The 18,698-nt window shown below is 39.7% G+C and overlaps 2 protein-coding genes across 7 annotated transcripts; one reads left to right on the top strand and one right to left on the bottom strand.

Annotated features, from left to right (window-relative positions):
- Positions 1-1,224: 1,224 nt before the first annotated feature.
- WDR53 (WD repeat domain 53) lies at positions 1,225-5,634 on the bottom strand. Of its 6 annotated transcripts, none has more exons than XM_067465934.1 (3): positions 5,534-5,634; positions 3,284-3,777; positions 1,225-2,254 (listed from the first exon to the last, which is right to left on the bottom strand). In XM_067465934.1, exons 2-3 carry the CDS (start codon positions 3,761-3,763, stop codon positions 1,682-1,684), a joined length of 1,053 nt encoding a protein of 350 aa, XP_067322035.1. In that variant the 5' UTR covers positions 3,764-3,777; positions 5,534-5,634; the 3' UTR covers positions 1,225-1,681. The 6 variants fall into 6 exon arrangements, with proteins under 6 accessions (XP_067322035.1, XP_060623967.1, XP_060623968.1 ...); XM_060767984.2 differs by lacking the exon at positions 5,534-5,634 and adding an exon at positions 5,001-5,102; XM_060767985.2 differs by lacking the exon at positions 5,534-5,634 and adding an exon at positions 5,007-5,082.
- FBXO45 (F-box protein 45) lies at positions 5,236-16,242 on the top strand. Its single transcript, XM_060767986.2, has 3 exons — positions 5,236-5,701; positions 11,011-11,367; positions 12,757-16,242. The coding sequence occupies exons 1-3, from the start codon at positions 5,321-5,323 to the stop codon at positions 12,940-12,942; spliced, it is 924 nt and encodes a 307-aa protein (XP_060623969.2). The 5' UTR covers positions 5,236-5,320; the 3' UTR covers positions 12,943-16,242.
- Positions 16,243-18,698: the final 2,456 nt, after the last annotated feature.

The raw sequence follows: 18,698 nt of genomic DNA, 5'->3' as shown, positions 1-18,698 counted from the left end.
TGGTTTTCTGTGGACGAGCAGATGGCGACTACTGGATGGCATATGCTCTGTATCAGAAACTAGAGCTGATGTGGTCTATCCAATGCCATTTTCTGAATCAGCACCCCAAATAACCAAACCAAATCTAAAGTTGACCAAAAACGGATTCGTAACCCTGTTGGTACTAATGTTGGAGACTGGTCCCTGGTCAAAAAAAGGTTGGGAAACACTGCTTTAATCCTTTGTACTTATTAGTATTATGCCTTAAAATATTTTTAAAATGTTTTAATTGTAAGGATCATGTTAAGAATATTAATTATTTAATTTATTCATAATTTTTGTAATTTGATGTTTTAATGTTATTCCTTTTAAATTGTTGTTAGCTGTATTGGATCTTACTTTGCTAGAAAGGCAGACTATACATTCAATAAGCAAAATGGATAAATAGAATAACAAAACAGTTGCTTGCTTGAAAGATCAGTATTCTTATGGACAAAATCTTGAAAGTGCAGCACTCTGAGCATAAAACATTCATTTATTTTCAAAATGTGGAGTAAAATTATAGTTTAAGCTTCAACTACTGTATTTACTCCAATTTAATGCTCACCTTTTTGGCAAATTGACCTTGGCAACATTGGGGGTGCTCATTAGTAATTTTAGTGCTGAGCAAAAGCAAAAGGGGAAGCTTCAGGAGCTGTATCTGGAGCTCCCCTTTGAGGAACACCATCTCTAATTAAATGGCCAGGGCTCAATGCTATGTAATCCTGGGATTTATAGTTTGGTAAAGCACCAGCATTATTGGGCAGTGAAGGCTCAAAACGTCAAACTACAGTCCCAAGGATTCTATGGCATTGAACCAAGGCAGTTAAAGTGGATTCATTTTACAGCATAGATGCACTCCAAGGTTTTCTTTTCCATTGCTGGAAGCTTTGGTGTTCCAGCACAATTGTTTACAATGAAGGAATTCTCAACAGGCAGAAACCATAATGCGTATCTTTTTTGGCCAAATTACAAAGAGTACACTTTAGGCTACTGTGCATTACATTGAGCAGTAAATACATTTTTTAGTTTCAGGGTTTTGACAGTTTTGACGGTGCATAAAACTCAAGCAAATATGGGTATCTAATAAGTAAATAGTTGTTTCAACAGCACCAAGTGAAATTTAATGCAAATCTCCTTAGAGAAGTCATCAATTCTAACCAAACAAATAGTGTTTGAAGAAGCCAAGTCTATGAATAGATAAAATTATTTAGGAACTTAGAATAGTTTTATTTCCAGTACACATTGAGGAAACAATCTACACGTGGATGCAATCTGTATAAGTTTTGTTCAAGCTCTGGACATTAGAAAGGCAGATAGTATCTAAGTAAAATAGAATTATTTCTGTGGAAGTCAGCCACTTTAGGCATAGGTATATGAAAAGTTTTCAGGCTTACAACGGGTGCAAAGATGTGCAGGCTTTGTCTTCTTTTTTATCAAGGCAAAGATATTTACATATATTTATAACCAAAAGTTTGTACTGCCAGTTCGTCAGTACAATCATACCAGGTTTAACCCAAGGAATCCCATTACCGATAGAATGAATTGGGTTTATCAACTATTTTAAATTATTTATTTGAGGTAATAAAGATGGTGCTTCCAAAAAAAGTCCTAAACAGGTAATCCCTGTATACCAAGGAGTCAGTTATCTAGTTAGATATGTTTAAGACTCAGTAATAGGATAGACAGATATACTGCTAGACTGATCGGCAACCAATACTCTCCTAGAACCTTTAATCTCTGTGAATGAAATCCAGTTCACTTTCTCTCCATGCTCAATGGTTAGTTTGGGTGAAAAGCCCACAGAGCCACTTGTAAGCTCTGTGTCTGATTTATCAACTGTCTTGGTATTTGACATCTTAGTCTTCCTTCTGGGGATGGACTTGACTGGACTCTTCAGCTTTCTTACTTCATTGCTGATGTCCCACAATAAAACTTTGCCGTCATTTCCTCCTGTAATGAACTGGTAGGATTCTGGTAAAAAGTAAACCTGTGACACTCCTAAGGAGTGGCCCTTAAATGCCATCTCCTGTTCAAACTTAGAACCAACTACCCGGAAGATTCTGATTTTTCCATCTTCAGCTCCACAACCAAAAATATTGCCACAAATAGACACTGATAGAGAATGGACCAGGGGTGGGTTAAAGAGCTGGCCAGCCGACTGCTCATCTGCTGCCTCTTCTTGCAAGTTCACAACCCACAGTGGGCGAGCTTTCTGCAAGTTCCACATCATGACCTTCAAACAAAATAAATCCAGAATTATTTTATAGTGTAAAGAATAAACTATAAACTTGAGTGTAAGCCGACCCGAATATAAGCTGAGGCACCTAATTTTACCACAAAAAAACGTGGGGAAATGTATTGACTTGAGTATAAGCTGAGAGTGGGAAATAGTAAATTTCAAAATAAAAATAGATACCAATAAAATTATATTAATTGAGGCATCAGAACATTAAATGTTTTGAATATTAACATAAAACTGTAATTTAAGATAAGACTATCCAACTCTGATTAAACCATTATTCTAACCTTTTAAAATGTAAATGTGTTTATGTATTCTTGCAATAATAAAGAGAGTAAAATAATAAATGTAATAATAATGATAGGCTATAATAACAAATGTAATAATAATAGAGTAGAGTAAAATAATGTAAATATAGTAATAATAGAGAATATTTTTCTCTATTATTATTATTACATTTACATTATTTTACTCTACTCTATTCTATTATATAATAATAATAACAACAGTAAAATAATAAATAACTTTGACAAATTTAAGCTGAGGGGGGCTTTTACAGTCTAAAAAAGAGCTGAAAATTTCAGCTTATACTTGAGTATATACGGAATACATTAGAGAAATGTCACCTTTGTGAAACTGTATGTACAAATTTTAAGGTTTCCCTTGTGATGTCCTGTTTCCTGAATAACCATCTAAGATACATCTCAAAAGGGTTACTTCTCTCTACACTATAAACCAAGAGGAGAAAAGTACGGGTTATCTAGTAACCAGTTTTCTGAGAATTATTCATTTTTCCATGACTTGCTTGTTTTAGCTTGATTGACACTCACGTTGCCAATTTACAGATAATGCTTTCTTTCTTGAGAATGGAATGTTTGGAAGGTCTGTTATATCTACTGGCATATGCGACTCTCTCAAACATATTAACATAATACATTGGAAAATAAAAATATATTGAATACCTTTCTGTTCACATTTAGCCAGTATACAACATACATTAAACTTTCATATATTGCTAATCACCTTCATATCCATGCCACATGAAAGAAGGCTTTGAGGCCTCTGAGGTCGAAACACTGCAGATGAACAAATATTTGAATGTCTTCTCAGGCATCGACTTAACTTCTTGCTTTCCAAGTCAATTATCTTTATTGCTCCAGAATCATCTGCAGCAGCTAAGAAACTGTCTGTTTCATTTACTGAGAGACAATTGATCTCTTCCTCATTTACATGGAAATGTTCTACTGGTTCCTTGAGACATCTGGTATCCAAGACGCTAACAGTCTCCCCATGAGATGCATACAGTCTCTTTGGAAAGGTGGGAGAAAACACTACGCTGGTGATGTCATCTGTTTTATGGAGCTGTGCATGTTCTAATGGTCTCCCTTCCTCATTCCAGATTGTAAGTTCCCCTCCTTCTGCTCCGGATGCCAAGAGGCCATCTTTGCTCACATTCAAACATAGTATTGAAGAAGAGTGTCCACTGCTCCACTTCTCTGCCATAGTATTTTAAGATACTGAAAACAAAACAGACATTGGTTAGCAACATAATGGTTATGCCTATCTGTTGGAGTAAGGCAGTATGAAAGAGTGGATAAATTATATTCATCCCAAGATACTAGCTACTCCAAGAGATAACACCTAGTGATTACAAACACAAAAACTTAAACACTAACTATACTGCCATAATGAACATCACATGGGCCAACAAATTAAATGGTGGCACATATAAGAACAGGAAAGGCATGTTGTTTACATCTTCCCTAAGTATTTAAAGCCAATTTAATTTTATAAGAAAATGTTACTCCACTATGAGTCAAAACAGATATTGTGGGATTTTCTGCCTTGATATTCTAGAATATAGGAATGTGTAGAAGGTCACCAGAAAGAGAACTTACTACTGAGATAATTTGAAGAAAAATCTAAAGTTCTACTGAGTTCTGCAAGTGCTGCTTCTACATTCTTAGAGATGAAGCATTAATGGTGCTTTGAGAAGGCCAAAATAAAAGACTATTAATCACCAACAAGAAATAAATGGGTTACGGCTGAAAAGAGCAACTGATACGAATTGATGGCATAGAAGTTTTGAAATCCTTGATGACACTTGGGTCCCTTCTACACTGCCATATAATCCAGACTATCAAAGCAAATACTTCACATTACCTGCTTTGAACTGGATTATATGAGTCTCCACTGCCATACAATTCAGGGCCCTTCCACACAGCCCAGAATATCAAGACAGAAAATCCCACAATATCTGCTTTGAACTGGGTTATCTGAGTCCACACAGCCCTATATTCCAGAATATCAAGGCAGGAAATCCCACATTATCTGAGTGTGGACTCAGATAACCCAGTTCAAAGCAGATATTGAGGGATTTTCTCCCTTCATATTCTGGGATATAGGGCTGTGGAAGGGCCCTGGGTTATCCGAGTCCACATTGCCATATTTTCCAGTTCAAAGCAGATAATGTGGGATTTTATACAGCTGTGTGGAAGGGGCGAGAGCTCAAATAATGGAGGGAGGCCAGACGCGCTTAAAGAGACAAGCATTTACCTCCAGTCAAACAACACCTTTCTAAAAAAAAACCAACACAGCAAACCTTTCTCTTCCTCTGACAGAAGGCACACTAACCTTCTCTTCCGGCGAGGAGAAATGACGTCACCCTATTATGACTCTCTTCCCAACACTGACAGGTGCGAGTCCTGCGCATACAATAAGAGCCGGCGATAACATTTACCCTTACTTAATATGGCTGCCTCAGCTTCAAGGCCTAGATCATTCGAATATTGATAACGGAAGTAAGTCTCAGCTGAGTCGCTTTGGCGGGAGAAAGAGGGAATTACAATTACTCCCGCTGCTGCTCTCAATCTGTGCCTCTCAAGTAGAGGGTCCATCTCCTGAAGCCGCTTTAAAGGGCGAAACTTCACACTTCCGCCCTTCGTTGTTGGCTTCGAGGGGGAAGAGGTGCAGCAACGGGCCTCTTCCTCCCAGCTGAGGGCAGGAGCGGATTGGTCCGTTGTTTGGCGGCTCTGCTCGGGGCGGCCGCCGGCTGTAGGGATGGCGGCGGCGGCGGCGGCTGGAGGAGGAGGAGGAGGAGGGAGCGGCGGCAGCGGGCCGAGTTCGGCGCCGGTGACCGCGGCTTCTGCGCCTGCTGCTCCTTCTTCCGCCGCTGGCTCCGCGGCCCCGGCTGCTGCTGCTGCTGGTGGTGGTGGTCCTGCGGGGCCCGGCTGGCGTCTGCCCGGGCGCGTGCTGGAGCTGGTCTTCTCGTACCTGGAGCTGCGCGAGCTGCGGAGCTGCGCCCTGGTCTGCAAGCTCTGGCACCGCGTCCTCCACGGAGACGAGAACAGCGAGGTCTGGCGGAGCTTGGCCGCCCGGAGCCTGGCCGAGGAGGCGCTCCGCACAGACGTCCTCTGCAATGTGCCCAGCTACAAGGGCAAGGTCAGGCCCAGGGAGGAAGGGAGGGAGGAAGGGAAAGAAAGAAGGGGAAGAGGGAGATGGGAGAGGGAGGGAAAGGAAAGGGAAGGAGGGAGGGAAGGAAGAATAGAAAGAAGGAAAGGAAGGAAGGGAAAGAGGGAGATGGGAGAAGGAGGGAAAGGAAAGGAAAGAAGGTAAGGAACTAATGAGGGGGGAAGGAAGGAAGGAGGGAAGGAAGGGAGAATAGAAATAAGGAAGAAGAAAAGGAAGGGAGGGAAGGAGGATGGGGGAGGGAAAGGAAGGAAGGAAAGAAGAAGAAGGGAAGAAACTGATGAGAGGGAAAGGAAGGAAGGAGGGAAGGAAGGAAGAATAGAAAGAAGGAAGAAGAAAAGGAAGGGAGGGAAGGAGGATGGGAGAAGGAGGGAAAGGAAAGAAAGAAGAAGAGAAGGAACTAATGAGGGAGGGAGGGAGGAAGAATAGAAAGAAGAAAAGGAAGGAAGGGAAAGAAGATGGGAGAGGGAGGGAAAGGAAGGAAAGAAGAAGGGAAGGAACTAATGAGGGTGAAGGGAAGGGAAGGAAGGAGGAAAGGAAAGAAAAGGGGGAGGAGAGAAGGAAGGTAGAAAGGAAGAATGGAAAGAAGGAAGAAGGGAAAGAAGGAAGGGAGGGAAAGAGGGAGATGGGAGAGAGAGGGAAAGAAAGGAAGGAAGGGAGGGAAGGAACTAAGACAGGGAAAAGAAGGGAAGAAAGGAAGGGAGGAGAGAAGGAAGGGAAAGGGAAGGCAGGACAGAGGGAAGGAAGAATGGAAAGAAGGAAGGACGGAAGGGAGGGAATGAGGGAGATGGGAGAGAGAGAGAAAGGAAAGGAAGGAAGGAAAGAAGAAGGGAAGGAACTAAGGCAGGGGGAAGGAAGGAGGAAAGTAAAGAAAGAGGGAAGGATGTAAGGAAGGAAGAATGGTAGGAGGAAAGGAACTAAGGAGGGGGGAAATAAGGGAAGGAAGGAGGTGAGAAGGGAAAGGAAGAAGGGAAGGAAGGACAAAAGGAAGGGAAAGAAGGAAAGAAAGAAGAAGGATATAGGAGGGGAAGAAGGAGGGAAGGGAAGGAACTAAGAAGAGCGAAAGGAGGGAAAGGAAGGAAGGAAAGAAAGAAGGAGAGGATCTAAGGAGGGAGAAAGGAAGGAAGGATAAAAGGAAGGAGAGATGGAAAGATGGATGGAAGGAGGAGAGAATGGAAAGAAAGAAGGAAGAAGGGAAGGAAGGAAGGATAAAAGGAAGGGAGATGGGAAGGCGGGAGGGAGGGAAGAAGGGAATGAAGGAAGGAAAGTAGAGGGGAGAAGGGGGAGGGAGGGAAAGGAAAGGAAGGGTTAAGAAGGAGGGAAGGGAAGAAGGAAGGAACCCCAGTTGCATCAACACTTGGGATTGAATGAATGGGCACCGCTTGAACTGTCATGGCTCAGTGGTATTTGGGAGTTGTAGTTTTACAAGGTCTATAGCATCCTCTGTCAAAAAGTGCTGGTGCCTCACCAAACTACAAATCCCAAGGGTGCCATTTCACCGGAGAACAAATGCAGTTTGACACCATTTGAACTGCTGTGACTCAGTACTAGTCAGGAGTTGTTGCTTCATGAGTTCTTTAGCCTTCTCTGCCAAAGAGAGCTGGTGCCTCTCCAGACTACAACTCTTATTGCTCCATAGCATTGAGCCATGGTGGGTCAAGAGCTGCAAGATTCCACTAATTTTACAATGTAGAATGAAATCCTGGGAGTTGTAGTTTGGTGAGGTGCCAGCTCTTCTTTGACAGAGGAGACTAGAGCCCTTGTAAAACTACAACACGGGATTCTATGGGATTGAGTTGTGGCAGTTCAAGTGGGGTGAAACTGGCATAATGATATATACAGCACAGATGCATCTAAAGTCTTTTTTTTAGAAGAACTGTTCAGTTAATTGTGTCCTATTGATTTTAATTGATTTATTCTAAGCAGTTATTGTTTGTAGCTTGGCGTGTTCACATAGCTAAGACAGGTTAAATAGATGCATCCTTAGGCAGAAAAAAATTGAAATGTACAGATCCAGCAAAAGATAAGATCAGCTTCGAGGAAGGAAGGGATGAGCTTGCTCCCTCTCTAGTGGTGTGATCTAGTGATTGACTAGAAATAATTCTAAATACCTCATAAAAGTAGTGGAGCCACTAGAAAGTTGAAATGGAAAGAAGTGTGTCTAACTCGGCTATAACCCAAATTGCTCTTAGGATAGAGCTCCAATTCAGAACGAATGCAGTTTGAAATCACTTTAACTGCCAGGACTCAATGTTTTGGAATCCCAGGAGTTGTAGTTTGGTGAGGCACCAGCACTCTTTGGCAGAGAAGACTTAAGATCTTGTAAAACTACAGATCCCATGGTGCCATGGCAGTTACAGTGGTGGACTATTGGTTTGCTTTCAGGCAGTCCCAAAACATAGAAATAATATTTGGGGTTTGTTCTGTGACTTCTCAATGAAGTGCAGCTTATCTTTCGCCCTTGCTGACCTGCCTACTTGTCGGTAGTGTGGAAACACCCCTTAAACACAGGTTCTGTAGATGTGGCACCTCCGCCCAGCTGTTGGCTGTGGGCCAAGAGCCTTTATGTGTATGATTTGGGAGGCTAAGTTTAAGCAGGTACAGGCTGAGGATCCCTTCTCCAAAATGTATGGAATCAGTTGCATTTGGATTTAAAAATTGTCTTTTTTTGAAGGGTTTTTGGAGTACCAGTATTTGCATATGCAGGCAATCCCCAAGTTACAAACAAGATAGATTGTGTAGGATTGTTCTTAAGTTGAATTTGTTTGTAAGTCAGAGCAGGTACATTTTTAGTGTAACTCCAGCCATATCTATCTATCTGTTTATCCTTTAGCTTTGGATAGCATAGGGAGGTGTTTGTTTTGCTCTCTGTGCTGCTGTTCAGAAGATGCCACCATACTTTCTGTCCCTGCAATAATTGGATTTTGAAAAAAATTAGCTTGTTGTGGAAACAAGGATTGGTGATACAGCTTCAGTGGAGACACCTTTCCCCCGTGATAACCCTTTCCAGACTGAATTTCCCTTCCAAGGGGTTGATTTCTTTTACTTCCTGTGTCTCACCCCTGTTTGTAACTATGAGTTGTTTGTAAGTTAGATGTTTGAAACTCGTGGACTGCCTGTATATACATAATGGTATATCTCGGAGCTGAAGTCCAAATCTAAACACAAAATTCATTTCTACTTCATATACTACAACATCATATCACCAGTGTTAATTTTATACACAATATTTTTCAACAATTTTGTGCATGAAACAATGTTTGTATACACTGAACCATCAGAAAGCAAAGGTGTGACTATCACAGCCACCCATTTGGACAATTTTGGGGTATTTTTTATTTCTGAACAGCTGCAAAATGGAGTGGAAGGAAGACAGGGCTCCTTCATCAGCTCTAAGGTTCCTTCCACACAGCCATGTAACCCAGAATATCAAGGCAGATAATCCACAATATCTGCTTTGAACTGGGTTATCTGAGTCCACACTGCCATGTTACCCAGTTTAAAGCAGATGATATGGGATTTTATACAGCTGTGTGGAAGGGACCTAAGAGGCCAGCTTCCTTTGACTCCTCACCATGTTGTTTCCATTTTACCTGGAAGAATTTTACATTATGAATCAGTGCCTCCCTATTTTTCCCTTTTCTCACTTTGTATGCAGGCTTTTAGATTATAAGACTGGGTACGAAGACTGTTGTCCTTTTAAAAAACACGATTGCCTCTTTGGGCTGAAGAGTACAGTATAGTCCTTTGGAATAAATGAAATATACAATAACAATTGTTTGCAAAATCATTTTTGAAACGGCATTTACCTGAAAATATCTCCTTCCCAAAAAGCTTGAGAAAGACCTCTTTTTAAAATTAAAATTGGCTTCTTCTGGACAGGTTCTTCTTTTCTTTCTTTTTTGTGTCAGGAGTGACTTGAGAAACTGCAAGTTGCTTCTGGTGTGAGAGAATTGGCTGTCTGCAAGGATGTTGCCCAGGGGACGCCCAGATGTTTTGATGTTTTACCATTCTTGTGGGAGGCTTCTCTCATGTCCCGGCATGGGAAGCTGGAGCTGATAGAGGGAGCTCATCCGCACTCTCCCGGATTTGAACCTGCGACCTATCGGTCTTCAGTCCTGCCAGCACAGGGGTTTAACCCACTGCGCCACCGGAGGCTCCATTATTTTCTTTCTGAAAGGGCTTGATATTTGGCAGAACTCTGTCTCAGAGGTACTGATACAGTTCTGCCAATGGTGAAGTCTGTGGTTGTGCATATCTGTTACTTTCCTCTGGTATTCTTTCACATGTTGGCTTGTCATAAAGTAAAACACATTTCTGAATTTCCCTCATTCAGATTTTTTTATACGTAGACCTGGTGTTGATGGGTTTTCAGTTATTGTTTTCTCTTAATTAACTTGCCATCTTACATGTACTTCAAATTATGTGATACTTAAAATACGCTTTTGGGCAGGCTGTTTATAACCCTCGGTTTGTTTAGCTAGTATGTAATTTGATACCAAATGAGCTGTCGCTTTTAGGGAGAAATATAATATTTTTCCTAATGTCTTCTTTGTGGTTGTGGTGGTAAATTATTAATCCCCTATCTTCATGTTCTGTATCAATTTGAAGTCTTCGAAATGCAAACTTTTATTTTCTCCCCCTTTATCTTCATTGTGCTTTGAATCTTTTGCCTTTAGGTCTTAGTTCAAATTGTAGTGCTAAGATTGAGAGAGAGAGAGAGAGGAGAGGAGAAAGATGTCATCCAATAGACTGGAAAGTAAACAGAGCTAGTGTTTATTCCTTTAATAGTAGTATTATTTATGGGGACCCCCAGTGGCACAATGGGTTAAACCGCTGAGCTGCTGAACTTGCTGATTGAAAGGTTGCCGGTTCGGAGCAGGGTGAGCTCCCACTGTTAGCCCCAGCTTCTGCCAACCTAGCAGTTCAAAAACACGCATATGTGATATTGCTTTGGGGGGAAGGTAATGGCGCTCCATGCATTCAAGCCGGCCACATGACCTTAGAGGTATCTACAGACAACGCCAGCTCTTCGGCTTAGAAATGGAGATGAGCACCAGCTCCCAGAGTTTGACATGACTGGACTTAATGTCAGGGGAAAACCTTTACCTTTACCTATTACTATTTATTCCATTAAATATCAATGTAAATGAGGAAATAATGATACTATCTATGAAGAGAATAAATGTAAACATCAGTATCATTTCCAGGCTTTGCATAGTTAGACAATCTTATCTCAAATTCTTTACCTTTTTTTCAATATCCCTCTTCCCCAATATTAGGTACGTGCCTTTCAGCATGCTTTCAGCACCAATGATTGTTCTAGGAATGTCTACATTAAGAAGAATGGGTTTACTTTGCATCGGAATCCCATTGCCCAAAGTACAGATGGAGCCAGAACAAAGATCGGCTTCAGCGAAGGCCGCCATGCCTGGGAAGTCTGGTGGGAAGGTCCTCTCGGCACCGTAGCAGTAATTGGAATTGCAACAAAGCGGGCTCCCATGCAGTGCCAAGGTTATGTGGCCCTCCTGGGCAGCGACGACCAGAGCTGGGGCTGGAATTTGGTGGACAATAACTTGTTGCATAACGGTGAAGTAAACGGCAGCTTTCCCCAATGCAACAATGCCCCAAAATATCAGGTGAGTGAGTTTTGCTATTTCCAAATGTTTACTGGAGTTGTGAACACTTCTGTCTTTGATCATTCCTGCCTAGCTGGTTATGATGACTTCAATCCAATTGTTCGTCTAATTGAAGTTGGCTCACTGAACCAACAAAATTTACATACAGTATTTACTTAACAGTTCAGTTATTGTTTCATTGGGTCTAGTCTATCCAAGACTACAAATTGGATGCAGACCAGTATGTTTTATTTAGGATTTAGCAATATGCAAGTTTACTTATGTTTTGTTTATTTTATGCTTATGTATTATTTATTTTATGTGCATCACCCTGGAGTGCTTATGTGAGCCTCCCAAATCCCTTCAGGGAGATTGTGGTGGGGTATAAATTAAAGTTGTTTATTATTACTATTACTATTATTATTATTTGAGAACATCCCTCAGAGATCGGTGGGGCATACTCCTAGGTAATGTGTGTAAGATTGAAATCCAACTGATGTTAAAGTTAGTGCCATTATTTTCCCAGGTTGGCACTGCACTTCCTTGAATATTTCTATTCACCCTGCCCTTGTTCCCCCACCTAATCCCTTTCTAGATTGGGTTCCTGAGCTTCAGGCTGACCCCTTAGAATTGGCCTGTGGGTTTGTTATGGTAGGCCTGACCTGACTTTATATCAGACTTGATAGAGATAGCAAGAAACAGTTTTAAAAGCAGAATAGCAAATTGAAGTTTCTTCAAACACAGGATGACAACACATTAAACAGAATATTTTATTTTTTGAAGCCTCCTCCAAAACCAGTGTGAGTTCTCTCTTACCACAGACTGTTCTGTGTCTATTAAATCCAAATTTGATTCTTTTAAAGCCCAAACATCTCTGCATCAACTCCAGACCTTGTATGTTTCAGAAAAGGCCTCTGTTTTTGTTACATCCACAGCTCACCTTCACAGCGTCCCAGATCTGTCCAGCAATTTCTTCACAAAGCCCTTGTATAAATAGTATAAATAGTGCTGGAATAGTTTTGAAAAGCAAAATACCTTTCAAATTCAAACAACAACAACACTTTATTTATAACCTGCTCTCTCTTCCCAAAGGGACTTAGGGTGGTTTACAGGAATAATAAAATGGCAAACATTCAATGCCAAAACTAAATAGACAATCAAAACAAAACATAGAGTGAATAAACTCAATATAACTTATAACAATCAAAGAAGAATTAACTCATGAAAAATCATACCAATTAATATACAATACCTTAAAAGCACAATGTAATATAATATAACATATAGTGTAACGTATCAGCGAGCAGAGGTAAGTATCTGTTGTTAGGGCTTATGAAATGTGTTAGCTGTAATACTGGCCATCATTGTCTCATTCCTTTCCCCTCAACCTTTTCCATTTTTGCTTTATAGATAGGTGAGAGAATTCGTGTCATCCTGGATATGGAAGACAAAACATTGGCGTTTGAGCGGGGCTACGAGTTCCTGGGAGTTGCATTCCGAGGACTGCCAAAGACATGCCTGTATCCAGCAGTATCTGCAGTGTATGGCAACACTGAAGTGACATTAGTTTATCTGGGAAAACCTTTAGATGGATGATATTCTTGTTTTTTTTTCTAAAAACAACCGGGACATGAAAATCAAGTTGACGATACAGGGACGCTTGTTCAATGGTTAATAAGGAAACATGAATGAAATGCATGGATGTATGTCCAAGAAACATCCAGGAGAACCAAAACCTGTGTTCTAGAAGGCCAGCTGCATGGATCAAGAGTGCATAAGCATTTCCTTTTTCTGCCAGACCAGAAAATTCCTCAGGGGGTTGCAGTTTGTTGTTGAAAGGCCGTTAACCGCATGCATGTTGCATAAAATTTTGTTGCCAAGGTGGCAATGTGGAATCCTGTACATATTTAAGGAAGTGTTTAATAGATACAGTTGAGGAAGATATCCAAGATGTGTGAGTCTTGTGTGTTGTGGAAAAGCTTTCAATTTTAGAACTATTTGTTCTTTCCTGCCTTTGATTGGATGTGTTTTACCAAAGGTTAGGTTTTATTTAATATATTTTAAATGTATTTACAAGGTGTGGTCCATGGACTATGCTTCTCCAGATCTAAACATTGTGCAGCTACACTGATGTGTATTTTAAAGACTGTTTATACAGAACACTTAAAAAATTCCTGCAAAACTAAGGTTTGCTTTTGCTCTGAATGAGATATAATTTCTTAAATGCAAAAAAACCACTACATGTCAAATATCAGCTTTTGTTGAAGAGATGGATAACATATATAAGTGCACTTCTTCTGTTTTGTTGTTCATCTCTTGTGATGATTTGACTAGTGTAAAATGGCTGAAATTTGATAGTCAGAACAGTGTGTGTTCATATACGTAAGGGGAAAGTCCATTTTGACAAATTAGGTTTTCAAATTGGTACCAAAATATCTAGGATATTTTAGGAAAATTATTTTCTGAGTAATTTCTTATAAAAATTATTATAAAAGATTGAAACCATTAGCTTACATAATTTGAAATTGCGCTCACATTTCAAGCTGATGAACTATTTCACATGTATTAAAACTTAGTTTTGAGACTGAAAAGTTTTCCTGAGGAGATAATGTGCCAGTTCAGATGAAATGATAGATCAAAGTTCCAGGGGAACCTTGCTTACCATGTAAAAGCCACATGTCTGCTGCCCACCTCTTCCCATGATAAGCAAACCAGGGACATTGTGACCTTTCAGTGTTATGTGTGAATCAAGAATTCTAGTTTGCCTCTCGTTGTTGATCTAAGTTATAAGTCACGGTTTGTTGTTGGCGTGTTAGAGAAAAAACAATTTGTACATTATGATGAATAAACTACATATGACTCCCAGTATACTCATTTGCTCCCAGTTACTGGAGGAGTCAGGCAGGAGTGTTAGAGGACACTGACTCATTCACCATAAGCCAAGATTCTTTAGACTTCAGCTGTATTGTGATGTATTTATGTGGACAATGTATAAAGAGGAAAGACTTGAAGTTGAGGCAGTTTTTCCTTGTCTTATTTTATATCTCTGTCATTCTCTGGCACCAATATCCTGTATAGCTTGTATGTCTTATTCTTGTACATTCAAATGCCAGCTTTCGGTACTAACGTATTATTTTGTTTTTCCTTATAAATATATTTATTTGAACAGTGAGTAGTGAAAACACTTTCAGGGCAATCCTCTGCATATTTTTTTTGGAGCAACTTCCACTGTGTGTAGTGGGGCTTACTCCCAAGTATGTCCGTAAAGGATTGTGGCTTTGGGAGAAAAGATGTTTACATTCTTTCCTACACAATAGAGTGAGGCAGTGTTGCAAGTATTTGATAACTCCTTCAACAAGTATCAAAATGCCTAATAGAGAACAACTCTCAATTATTTCCATTGCTGAAGCTATGGAAAGCTGGCTGAGATTTGTGAGTGCTGCTTAACAGGTGTGTATTTTTCACAGTAGCTTTTTAGACTAACAGCTGAAGAGTACACTTCTAACTGAATGAAAGCTTTAAGATGGGAGTTTTTAAAGCCAGAATCTTTGGCAGTGCCACTGATCCTCGGTAAATAGTAGTTACAATGATTATGCTGTGATCTTCCCAACAGATTAACTTTCTGATGGCAGGGTGTACAACTTCTTGGGATTGAAGGGCTTTCCCAGAACTCATAGGGGATAACACATTATTGTTACTGTTAGGAGCTGCTACTAAGTGATATTTATACTACTGCAAAAGACTCAGTGAGCCTGTTGGGAAATATAATCTGTGAGGAACATGCATATTGTTTTCTAGCAGAATTACACTCCCAACCGTCTATTGGAAGTTTGATTTTGCTGGAAAACAAGTGCACATTCCCAATATGGATTGTTTTCATGCAGAATAACTAGGAAATACTATGGCAGTTGAATCTTTAGTGTCTGAAACCAGAGAGAGGGCTGAAAACGACTCATGAGTTGCAGAGCGCCCACCCCTGATGTAGGCTTAAACTAATTTGTCATCTGTACTACCATCTTGTCACACTGACAGATCTAGCTTTAATCTTCTTTCAAAAACTCTGCTGCTGTATCCTTACCATGACTGAAGAAGGAAATCACAATTGAATACTAGTTTTAGGGTCTGAATCATCCATCTGCCAACAAACATCTATTTTATGGTGCTGATAATGATAGCATCAGATTACGGAAATAGTGGCTTACTTCACAGATCCTGAAAATGCTAAGAGAGTTTGCATGCTCTCAGCTGTCCAGGCTGGACTTGTGATCGGAGCTTCACTTCAGTTTCCTTCTGCACTCAGATACAACATAATGATATTTGAGGGTTGCATGTGTGAAGTTGAAGTTTTAAAATATATCTTCTGTGTGCTGTATATCGCTCAACAGAACGTTTTCATTCTTGGTCTTTTTCTAAAACAAACCGAGAATGAAGCAAATCTATGCCTTTCAACATACGGTACTAAGAAGTAGTGAATGAACTGGGAAAGATTTATGATTCCCAGAAATAATATTTAACTATACAGTATATATAATACATATATCACTACAATAAAATTCTATGGCATGATCTGAAAAAAAGGAAAGAAATGTTTTTTTCTTAGATTAATCTATCTCCCTTCCACAGCTGGGGCTAAATAACCTCTACTTTTTATGTAGAGAGAACTAGTCCTGAAACCTACACCAAGGGAATTCTTTAGTTCCATTTAGTCTTTGCTTCCATTTGAATGGAATGTCTTATTTCCTCACCTATGTGGCACAGCATTCTGATTTTCCCAATTAGTCCATGATTCTTTGGGGTATAGGGAACAGGTTTCTGTATATAAGGCTCTCATAACTTATTACCTTAAGACCAACTGCAAGCTGTAAAAATATGAAATAAATTGCTCAAACATAAAAATATTACTTTCTAGTATTTTTTATTAATTGAAAGTATGAATGGAATTGAATGGTTTGTGTTATGAGCTCTGGCATCATTTCTGTTTAAAATAAGTGCACAGACTTTTTACAATGTTCCTATAGTTAGCTAATATCAAACCGTAAATTTCTGGATAAGTCAAATCTTTGATATTTCAGTTCTATAGGTTGATCACCACTTGCTTACATAGCACATTAAGATAAAATGTTGATTTTTTGAAAAGAACACTGAAAGATTATATAAGTAATGTATACTTATTCTGAAGATAGGTTAGAATATACTTAGTATGTTTTAGATCTGAGGTTTGTGTGTGTGAGAGAAGATCTGGATTTTGCTCTATTAGTGAATAACGCTTGGTAAGTATACATTTTAAGGTATGTATGCATTCATTAGAAAATTTATACCTATCTTTTAGTAAAATAATTCTCAAAGATGTACAGATAATAATGTAAGACACCCAAAATGCATAATTCAGCAGCCCAACTCTGTAGCTCCTCTGGCTGATGCGTAGTCTAGAGCTTTCTTTCAGTTCTGCAGCCTAAGGCAGAATTTAATTTGTGCTCACGGCTGTTTCAAGAGCCAGTGTGGTGTAGTGGTTTGAGTATAGGACTAGGACTCTGAGAGAAAGGGTTCAAGTTCCCACTCGGCCATACAAACTAGCTGGGCAACATTGGGTAAGGGACACTCTTATCAAGTAATAGAAGAGCAAACCCCATCTGAAGAAATCTTACCCAAAAAAGTATGATGAATTCTCCTTAGGGTTACTATAAGTAAAAAGTGGCACGAAAGCAGCAATGAACCTTTCACATATTACATAGAACCAAGCCCTAGTTTGCTTAATTCAGAAGAAAACAACTATTCGTTGCAGCTGTCTTATGTGCTACTGGATACAATTGTACTTGCATTCTGATGTGTTCACTATAATATCTTAGGAATCAGTCTAGAGAAGGAGATCCTTCAAAACTGTCAGGCACTTCAAGGGCTGTACATAAACTGCAATCATTTTTGAAGCACAAGGATCCTGATAATGGCATGGGCCTTGAATCAAAAACACGATGTTCTTGTTGCATCTGAAATAAGTTGCTTTTGAACAACAGTTTGAATCCCATCTACTAGAGGGGGAGAGTGGATCGGGAGAATCTCTGAAGAGAACATCTATTGAGACTACAAAGACTGCAAGTGAAAGTTGCTATTTTATATGTAACAGCAAAGACATTTTTTGTTGTTGAAAGAAAGTTCTTGTAGTTAATTTTAACAGAATCCTTGCTCTGATGCAATTATTAAAGTACAAGGCAGTTACAATTGCATCCTTCATATTCTGTTTAATTGCTGTAATATGATACCTCCATGTGGTATGCTGTAATATTGTACTATTACGATACCACTACAGTTCCATGATTATGGAGTTGTGTGCTCCTGTAAGGCAAGAGGTTAGACTGACGGTAGCAGTGCATCTGGTAGAGCTGCCATGTCAGACAGGCTTTTGCTAAGGAGCCATGACTGCTAAACAAATATTGGTAGGAGATGATAGGAGATCTCTAAAACAATGACAGTGGTATCATAGCTAACATGGGTTTGTACTGCACAGGAGGCACAGTACATTTTCTTTGAATATGTTTTAGCATGTGAGATAATCCAAAATGAAGTGAGTTAGATGACTCTGTTTGGAAGACACTCAACAAAGTACCAAAGTATAAAAGAAGACAATTATTAGTAGCACTGTAATTAATGACACAACAGGACTCAAGCCCAAAGGGGACATAGGTTATCAAGCCATGACACCCCCTCCCCAAAAGAATAAAGACAATGAAGAGACTTCAAGCAAGCTATATGATTTTTTTCTTTATTTTAAAAACATTTTTTGTGGCTTCAAAGTTGCGAAATGTTGAAGCAGCTAGAGGCTCTGGAATTGACCCAGCAGCAGCATTACCCTACAAACTTTATCAGATTTAACCCTTTAATAAATGTTCAACTTGTTGACATATGTGTAACTTATGTACTGTGTCAATTCCTAAAAGTATAAAATGTATCAAGATGTATCTAGAAGATAGCTACCTCTCTGTGCCCTCAGTTTGCATAATCCCTTGGGAAAGGAAATTGCGGCCACAGTCCCTTCAGCTATTTCCCAAGCCAGATAAATATCAAAACCATTGTTTATACACAAAGATGATCCTCTTTGTCACTAGGATGAGCTCAGGATGTATGTTCATTCACATTGAGGCTGAGAGTATGCTGCTCCCATGGAAGATGGGTCTTGGTAAACATTAATTTGTTAACTCTCTGAATGGGCATCCAAACTTTTGACTGTCCGGAGCTGCCATTTTTACCTTTTGGGTCTTGTATCCTTTGTCTCACATGGAACTGGACACTCGAGTTAACAGAAAACTCATAAGCATATCCACATCACCATTTCCTCCAGTGTCCCACCTTCCCAGCAA

This window comes from Anolis sagrei, chromosome 3 (genome assembly GCF_037176765.1).
Source record: "Anolis sagrei isolate rAnoSag1 chromosome 3, rAnoSag1.mat, whole genome shotgun sequence".
Lineage (NCBI taxonomy): Eukaryota > Metazoa > Chordata > Lepidosauria > Squamata > Dactyloidae > Anolis > Anolis sagrei.
The sequence above is the reverse complement of the archived record's forward strand: the minus strand, read 5'-3'. Positions and strand labels throughout refer to the sequence as shown.

Bases quoted from the DNA above. Each gene is read 5' to 3' on its own strand.
- WDR53 (XM_067465934.1), bottom strand. From the start codon at position 3,763: ATGGCAGAGAAGTGGAGCAGTGGACACTCTTCTTCAATACTATGTTTG. The intron at 2,255-3,283 runs GTGATTAGCAAT...TTTTGTTTGAAG, and splicing joins CATGTGGCATGGATATGAAG to GTCATGATGTGGAACTTGCA.
- FBXO45 (XM_060767986.2), top strand. From the start codon at position 5,321: ATGGCGGCGGCGGCGGCGGCTGGAGGAGGAGGAGGAGGAGGGAGCGGC. The intron at 5,702-11,010 runs GTCAGGCCCAGG...CCCCAATATTAG, and splicing joins TGCCCAGCTACAAGGGCAAG to GTACGTGCCTTTCAGCATGC. The intron at 11,368-12,756 runs GTGAGTGAGTTT...TTTGCTTTATAG, and splicing joins ACAATGCCCCAAAATATCAG to ATAGGTGAGAGAATTCGTGT.